Source organism: Lolium rigidum, chromosome 7 (assembly GCF_022539505.1).
Source record: "Lolium rigidum isolate FL_2022 chromosome 7, APGP_CSIRO_Lrig_0.1, whole genome shotgun sequence".
Lineage (NCBI taxonomy): Eukaryota > Viridiplantae > Streptophyta > Magnoliopsida > Poales > Poaceae > Lolium > Lolium rigidum.
Window position 1 is genome coordinate 176,043,112 of NC_061514.1, and position 9,197 is coordinate 176,052,308.

At 44.7% G+C, this 9,197-nt stretch overlaps 1 protein-coding gene across 1 annotated transcript; it reads left to right on the forward strand.

The window, feature by feature from the left end:
* The first annotated feature begins 4,377 nt into the window (after positions 1-4,377).
* On the forward strand, positions 4,378-6,478 carry LOC124670491 (eukaryotic translation initiation factor 5A). Its single transcript, XM_047206986.1, has 6 exons — positions 4,378-4,492; positions 4,605-4,751; positions 5,593-5,715; positions 5,805-5,861; positions 5,944-6,018; positions 6,117-6,478. Exons 2-6 carry the CDS (start codon positions 4,626-4,628, stop codon positions 6,219-6,221), a joined length of 486 nt encoding a protein of 161 aa, XP_047062942.1. The 5' UTR covers positions 4,378-4,492; positions 4,605-4,625; the 3' UTR covers positions 6,222-6,478.
* The last annotated feature ends 2,719 nt before the right edge of the window (positions 6,479-9,197 follow it).

Here is a 9,197-nt window from a genome sequence, read left to right on the forward strand (position 1 = left end):
TGCCTATACTAGGGTATGTAAGTGAAAGGTTAATGGTTGATGATCCGCATACTGAGTATGATTATTCATGGCTATCCCTGACGGATGTAATCAAAAGTTATGGCACAAATGTACAACCTCTGCAGAGTGTTAAACTATTCGAATAGCCGCGTCCGCGGTCATGGACGGTTGGATGGCCATACTGTTCCGTTGTCAGATGTTTTCAAAAAATGACTTATGACTTGAAAGGTGAATTTGACTTGATCACAACAGAGTTGTGGGAATGACACTAATGTTCCCACTTGAGTAAATTTAGACAACTAAAGAGTTTTTGACTATTAAGTATTTATGAAATAAAACTAGCTTTGTGCAAATACACCTAGAAGCTTAGAACCATGATTAGAGCTATTAGAACTTCTATTAGTGATAGTTTGCGAATACTTTTAAAGTACTCATGGATTTGTCCCTGGCTATTCAAATGGCCAGACTATGAAGAGGAGCACCAGTACCAGGAGGATGGACGGCAGGATGTCTATGATAACTAGGACTACCTCCCGACGTCAAGCGTTGCCTGTGGAACTGATGGACCGCTACTACGCTTCTTCCGCTATGTGTTTTGTATCTGATCATTAGATCAACTGTTGTTTTAAGATTGGATCATGAGATCCCTTGTTGTAAGACGATTATGGTTTGTAATGAATAATGTTCTGTGATATCAACTGTTATGTCTCGCAAAAACAATATACCTGGGATTGCGATGTATGGCATAACAGGCATATGGAATTAAAAATCCGGGTGTTGACAGCATGAGTTCAAGATCAGAGGGTGCACTTTTATTGTTGCTGTAAGAATTACCATAAGCATAACCATTATTAGAAAGATATGGCCTATAATTGTTGCTACCAAAATTACTCCTATAAGCATTGTTGTTGAAACTATTGTTTTTAATGAAGTTCACATCAACATGCTCTTCTTGAGCAACCAAAGAATCTAACGGAATATTATTTGGATCAACATGAGACTTACCATTAACAAGCATAGACATAATAGTATCAATCTTATCACTCAAGGAGGAGCTTTCGTCGATAGAATTTACGTTCTTACCTCGCGGAGCTCTCTCGATGTGCCATTCAGAATAATTTATCATCATATCATCAAGGAGTTTTGTTGCATCCCCCAAAGTAATGGACATAAAGGTACCTCCAGCAGCTGAATCCAGAAGGTTTCTTGAAGAAAAATTCAGTCCTGCATAAAAAGTTTGGATGATCATCCAAGTAGTCAGTCCATGAGTGGGAAAATTCTTTACCAAAGATTTCATTCTTTCCCAAGTTTGAGCAACATGTTCGTTATCAATTGTCTAAATTTTATTATGTCGCTTCTCAAGGATATAATCTTAGCAGGAGGATAATATTTCCAATAAAAGCATCTTTGCATTTAACCCAGAAATCAATACTATTTCTAGGCAAAGATAACAACCAATCTTTAGCTCTCCCTCTCAAGAGAAAGGAAACAATTTCAGTTTTATAATGTCACTATCTATATCTTTATACTTTTGCATCTCACAAAGTTCAACAAAATTATTAAGGTGAGAAGCAGCATCCTTAGTAGTAACACCAGAAAATTGCTCTTCCATAACAAGATTTAACAAAGCAGGTTCAGTTTCATAAAAGGCTGCTTCGGGAGCAGGTGAAGCAATAGATGTACAAATAAAATCGTTGTTGTTTGTGCTAGTAAAATCACAGAACTTAGTATTTTCAGGAGTAGCCATTTTAGCAAAATTAAAACAAAGCAACAAAAATAACAGCTATAATCGAAATTAATTTATTTATGTTTTCGATATAATGAAGCAAACAAGACAAAATAAAATAAACTAAGCAAAACTATAACAAAGTAAAGAGATTGGAGATGAGAGACTCCCTTTGCAAAAATCCTCTTTCTCCACGGCAATGGCACCAGAAAAAGAGCTTGATGACCGCAGATTGCACACCGTTGGGGAACCCAAAGAGGAAGGTATGATGAGCACAGTAGCAAGTTTTTTCTCAGTAAGAAACCAATGTTTAATCGACTAGTAGGAGAAAGGCGTGACTTCTGAAGGTGTTGCTAGCTAACTAGTGGCAGAGCGCACTACCGACGTCAGCAACAACGTGGAACCTACACACAACACAACAAAAATATTTTGCCCCAACTTACAGTGAGGTTGTCAATCTCACCGGTTTTGCTAAACACAAATGATTAAACGTATCGAGCGAAAAGAGATGTTTGCAGCGAAATTAAATAGAACAGTGCTTGCGAAAAGTAAATAGAACATGATTGCAGTGGATGACTTTATCAGTGTAAAGAAAAGGACCGGGGTCCACAGTTCACTAGAAGTGTCTCTCCATAAAGATAAATAACATGCTGGGTGAACAAATTACAGCTGGGCAAATGACAAAATACCGACCATACATGACAAAATGATTACTATGAGATTCGTTTGGGCATTACAACATAATACAAAGACTGTAATCCAACTGCGTCTATGACTAATAATCCACCTTCCGGTATTAATTTGCAAGCAACAGATTATCACATTAAGCAATGTGTGTAAAGTAAACAATAGGATTACACTTGGATAAAACATTGTTGTTTTCTGCCTAGTAGCAACACCACATCTACAATCTTAGAAGTTATTGTCACTCATCCAGAAAACTAGAGACATGAACCTACTATCGAGCATAAATACTCCCTCTTATAGTCACAAGCATTTACTTGGCCAGAGTATCTACTAGCAACGGAGAGCATGCAAGATCACAAATAACATATGACAAGAATATATAATCGATCTCAACATAGTATTCAATATTTATCAGATCCCAGCAAAAACAACATGTAACATTACATAAGGATCATCTTGACCATCTAGGGCAGCTCACAAGATCTAAACATGAGGCACAAATTGGAGAAGACAACCATCTAGCTACTGCTATGGACCCATAGTCCAGGGATGAACTACTCACGCATCACTTCGGAGCCGGCATGGCGATGTAGATGCCTCCGGCGATGATTTCCCCCTCCGGCAGGGTGCCGTGAAGAGCTTCACAACCCTCCCGAGTTAGGGTCCGCAATGACGGCCGCGAACAAAACTTTTTGTGGATGAAGGCTCGGGTGTTTAGGTTTTTCCCGAGATCGTGAATAAATAGGCGAAAGGGCGAGGTCGGTGGAGGCCAGGAGGGCCCACACCACCCCTTGGCACGGGCCCAGGCCAGACCGCGCCAAGGTGTGGCGTGGCCGCCATGTGGCTCCTCTTCGACCCCCTCTGGACTCTGTATTTGTTACGTAAAAATATTAACTTTGGCTTTTGTTTCGTCCAATTCGAAAATATTTCATGCACAACTTTTCCGAAATACAAAATAGCAGAAAACAGGGAACTAGCACTGTGTCATCTTGTTAATAGGTTAGTGCCGGAAAATGTATAAAAGTGCAACGAAGTGTAAGCAAAACATATATAAATTGATGTAAAACAAGCATGGAGCATCAAAAATTATAGATACGTTTGCAACATATCGAGTATTTGTACATGTAGACTCAATAAAAACATTAATCCATAAGGATTGTCATTAATTAATAAAAATACACTTAAGGGCAATGCACCCTTACAATGGGCGGTGGGACTTCGCGTGGCGCCGTCGTTTCTGCGGGCATGGATGCATGGCGGCGTAGTGACCATCTCCTGCTTGCGCGGCGGATCTGCGAGGTCAGTGAAGCCACGGGGGCGCGGTGGCATGTTGGTCGCAAATCTTGGTTCCTCCATGCCTAGATCCATGCCGGTGCAATATGGTCGCAGACGTTGGAGTGTGTGGCCGATTGTTGGCATTTGACCTGGTCGATCGTATGGGTGTGCCCAATATGGTCGTGTTCCATGATGGCATTGATGCACTTGTATCGGTTTCTGGTCGGTTACCCGTTAATTAACCGACCATCTTCTTCTTTATCAATGAAATCGCAAGTCTTGCCTAGTTTCCAAAAAACGTGGGTCTTACACAACATCAATTTGGCGGTGTCACCGATCAGAAACGGTATCAATTCACATATAAAAGATGATAGATTTTTATCATGTAAACATAAAATGATATTATTTTATACATTCAGCTAGAAATGTGATGGTTTTATACTAACAACTTCTCCCGGTTTGACTGGTTACTTCCAACGAATCTGGCATTTGCCTTTTGCTTTGCTGTTACTTTTTTATTTACACCCTCAACATATGTACTGCAAAAATATGGAACTTGGGCCGCATATATATGGGTCTGATCTCTTGCACATCTGCCTAAACATGACGGCCTTGTGTCGGCCCATGAGGGACTGATGTGACATGCGGCCCAAAAGAGGCAACCCCTATCCGGCGGCGGCTATCCCCATCGCATAAAAAGCTGGGAGGAGTGCGGAGCCAAGAACCCTAGCTTCCTGGATCCATCCATCCACCCTCCGCTGCCGCTGCCTCTCCGCCTCCGTTCCGAACCCCCGCCGACCGCCGGTGAGCACCTCCTCCCCCCGCCCCTCCCCAATACAGATCCGCCGTAAATCCAATCGATTCCGAGTTCCTTCTTCTCATCGTCCTCTTTCCCTTATCCTTGTCCTTGTGGCAGTACTCAGGAGGATCGTCGGAGATGTCGGACACCGACGAGCACCACTTCGAGTCCAAGGCCGACTCCGGCGCCTCCAAGACCTACCCGCAGCAGGCCGGCACCATCCGCAAGAGTGGACACATCGTCATCAAGGGCCGTCCCTGCAAGGTCTGCGCCTCTTGGATCTAGTCATCCGATACGATTGCTTGTGCTTGATTGTGTTATTTTCTGTTTGGTTGGTTGGTTGGTTGATGCGTCTGGGAATCTACTGCGATGGTTAGTTTTCCTTTTAGGAGTTTGTAGATCTACAAGTCTTCAGTAATTTCACTTCGTTTCTTTGTATCCGCGGTAGTGGATTTGAATCTTTACCTAGGTATCCAGCTCCTTGTTCCCGGAAATCTTGACGAGGCTAGATCTGTCACGTTATGGATTAGGATCTTTTGCATCTCCGTGTTTCAGTAAATCTTGCCATGGCAGGATTTCGGGAAATTAGTTGTGAATGGTGATTTCTGTTATTCGAGGGATTTAACTTGCTTGTTTAATCACCAGTTGACATATTTATGTCATAGCTCACTGATATATTTGGCACAATAACATCTTATATTATGTGACGGAGGAGGGTGTATATGGTATTTAATCAGCAGTTTACGTATTTAATCAGTATATGGTATTTAATCAGCGGTTTACGTATTTAATCAGTTTTGGGTCTCTTATTAATCATCAGTGCACATATTTAATCAGTTTTAGTCTGTTATTAAAGTACAATACTGCCAGTCTCCACTCCGTACCTCCACATAATAGATGCTGTTTGTATCTTTTTCTCAGATCTGTGCTTATAATTTCCCAAGTGTTTGCTGCTGAATTATGGTTGCGTTTCTTTTACTTTGCACGTCTGATTGTCCAATATCTGCTGTTAACTTGATAATTCTTTTCTTGTCCTCCATAAGAAGAAGTACTTGTTGTCCAACACATTTTCTGAAAATTAATTGGTTTATAAACTTTGTTCTAGGTTGTTGAGGTCTCCACTTCCAAGACTGGGAAGCATGGTCACGCAAAGTGCCACTTCGTTGCCATTGACATCTTTAACTCAAAGAAGCTTGAGGATATTGTTCCTTCATCCCACAACTGTGACGTAAGCTACATGGAGATCATGCTTCATTTCGTTGGGTTGTTGTTACTTGTCCAATCTTATCTAACTTCCTCTATCGCGCTATCATCCAGATCCCCCATGTTGACCGCAAGGATTATCAGCTGATTGACATTGCTGAAGATGGATATGTATGTTTGTTTCCAATTTGGCTTTACTGTCCATTTTGTGCAAAGCATTCCCTGACTTTGACAATTCATGTGAATTTTACAGCTCAGCCTCTTAACTGAGAGTGGCGACACTAAGGATGACCTGAAGCTCCCTGCTGATGAAGATCTGGTTAAACAGGTCAGTGCTCTGCTCTAGCCATCAAAGCTTGTTGAGCTGCATGTACTTTCTGCTCTACTGTCTGTTCAATTATCTTAATGTCTTATTCTGAAATACAGATCAAGAGTGGATTTGAAGAGGGCAAGGACCTGATCCTGTCTGTGATGTGTGCCATGGGTGAAGAACAGATCTGCGCCGTGAAGGAGGTTGGTGGTGGCAAGTAAGCAGCTCTGCGCGGTTGCCTACTTGTGACGCTTGGTATCTAGTGCTTCTGGGTGTTCGAGATACACATACATAGGCATCAAGATATCTGTTGGATTTGTGTGCTCTGTACACCGAATGCTTGAGGTGCTGCTAGTACTTTGTTATCTATCTATCTCTATTATACCCTTTTGAAATTGGAACCGAGTGGGTGGCTGGATCTTGGAATCCGGGTTGCTCATCCGTGCTATCTATCTATCTATGAATTGGTTTGGGTTAATTCCTATGTACTGCATTTCTTGGTTTTATTATGGTTGTTGCTTGAGGGAAGTAGTTGGTTTGCCTTGCCCGATAATCTGGACCTGATTTATAATATGTTCTAGCTACATTGCTTGATTTGAAGCCTTCTTACGAATTTTGGTTCGCTATCCATATTGGTTGGATGCCATAGGCATATCGACTCTCGTTCTAGAGGAGAATACAATCCCAACTTAACCGTCTTAATTAAACTGCTCAATTTGAAACCTTGTAGCCACTAATTACTTATTCTGTAGCCAATTATAGTGAATGATATGAAGCGGCGTCTTGGTTACAGTAGTCTTCAGCCATGGAAAAACCTGCCGCTGAAGGGCGATAACCGTATCTGCTAACTGAGCGCATCACTGGTTGACAACTTGTCTCAACTTAAATGGCATAGTTTCGGGTGCTCCTCCTCATTCCTGAAGTGGTGTGTGCCTTTCATCAGGGCTGCGTGGGGCCATCTTCTGAACCTGGCAGATGCCTTCTGTGCTAAATTCATACGGCTTTCGTGCTAAAAACGATGCACCGTACAGCTAGTTTGCCTCAAGGTTGATTCAGGAATGGGGCGGGTCATTACTGACCGATGCAATGTCCTGTGATCTTGATTTGGCTTGCCATGCCGTTCTTTTCAAGGAAGCAAAATATCATCTCATCACTTTTTTCCCCTGATTTCGAAGTCTGTTATCGTGATCGTATTTTTAATTAGGGGGCTCATCTACTTGCCTGCAGTGCCATGTGCTGGCAATGGCATGATGATGTGTCTGACTTGTAAACTCTGTTGGTGGTCTGCATAGTCCTGCTGGTTTCAACTTTCAAGTATTAAAAAATGATCTAGGTTCCCCGTGGCCCCGTGCGGTGGATAATTGTGTGTTTGTCGTTGATAATTGCCTTGTCCATCGCTTTCTCGACTCTGATTATCTAGGGCGCGTTTGGTTGTCTGTAGCTAATTTCTGCACCATTGGCGTAGTGCGAAGGAGCTTCTGCCCGTCACAGGCCATGGACCATGAAAGCAACTTTGTTTGGTGATCTGCACAGAGATTTTAGGTCCGTGGAGATTTGGACTCTGGTCGTTTGGTAGGTCGGTTTTCAGCCTTTGTAGCTGCCTAGAATGGCGCCAATAGTGTTTGGTTGCAACCCATAATTCGATTTTGCTAACCTCTTCCCTTTAGTGGTGAGGTTACCAGCGATCAACAACACAAGTAAGAGTACAATCATAGACGACAGAGAACTTAGCAGTGATCATAGCCGACACAAGTTCACGATACAACATTTTGTAGACACGATCATAGTTCTAGACACGGCAGACAAGATCATAGTTCAACACACTAGACACGAACAAGAACTAGACACGACATGGTAGCAGGTTAGCTTCAGACATGATTCTCCGAGACGACACACCTGGTGTCATCGCCATGGTACGGCCACCTGCTCACCACCTCAGTGCAGGTGTGGTCGAAGATGACCACACTGTACTTGAAGGAGGACACCTTCCTGAAGGTGAGGAACTGGCCTACCTTGAGCTGATGGGTGACGGCGAAGGCCGTCCATCCCTAGTCGATGTATGCTTCATTGCCTTCTCTCCTCGTAGTCATCCTCCAGTTGCATCCGGTGTTGGTGGTGACGATGATGTTGGAAGAAATTTCTCCGAACCACTTGACGAAAGCTTTAGGGATCATGAGCCGGTCGAAGGTGGGCTTGAAGATAATTTTGAGGAAGTGGTCCGTCCCTGCCTCCTCGTGGAAGTGGCCGACCTTAGCCGACCTTCCACGACGCTTCTTCGCCGGTCCCTTGCCGGGAACCTCAGCAGGTGACCCAGGCATGATCTTCTCAGCCTGCCAGAAGAACACAAGCCATTAGAGGTGTGCCTGCTCACAAGTAGTCTAGATGAAAACGGACATTAACATTAGTAAGGCCTCATACATTTGCTCACACGGCAGGCATAGGGAGTGGCCACAAAGTTTTGGTTGCACGGAAACTAGGCATGGAATTGGAATTTAGGTCCAATTCCGCGCTTTCTGGCGTTTGGACTGCGCTCGGAATCTTCGCTCGGAATTGGGACAAATTTCCACGCTCGGAATCCTCATGTGTAAAGAGCGGGCCAACAATTCCGAGCTCGCTCCCTCGGAAACGCACGGAAACGACCGAGCGAAGCGAAGCGGTACGTCCTGGCCTCCCTCCTCACGAGCTCCTCTCCTCCCTTCCCGTTGCTTCCTGTCCTCTCCAAACTCTGGCGCGGCGCCAGCGACGGGAGACCCCGGCAGCGGCGCCAGCAACTGGAGACCCAGCGGCGCACATCTTTTCCATGCATCCTTGTCCTCTCCAACTCCAGCGCGGCGCCATTGACGGGAGACCCGGCGGCGGCGCACATCTCCTCTCCTCCCTTCCTGTCCTCTCCAACTCCGGCGCGGCGCCATTGACTGGAGATCCGGCGGCGGCACACAGCTGCGCCCTCCCGCCCAGTCGCCCATCCCGCGCCTCCCCCTCGAGCTTCTCGTATGTGCCCGCGGGAGCCCTAACCCTAATGTGGCGCGTTGGGGAACGGCGTTGCACTCCACCGCCGACCACCGGCCACCAGCCACAAGCGACCGCCAGCCACTCCCGCACTCCACCGCCGGCCACAGGCTCACCGGCGGCTCCGCCTGCACCTCCACCGCCGGCCCCTCCCTTCCCTTGCGTTGACCAAGAAAAATACCACAAAT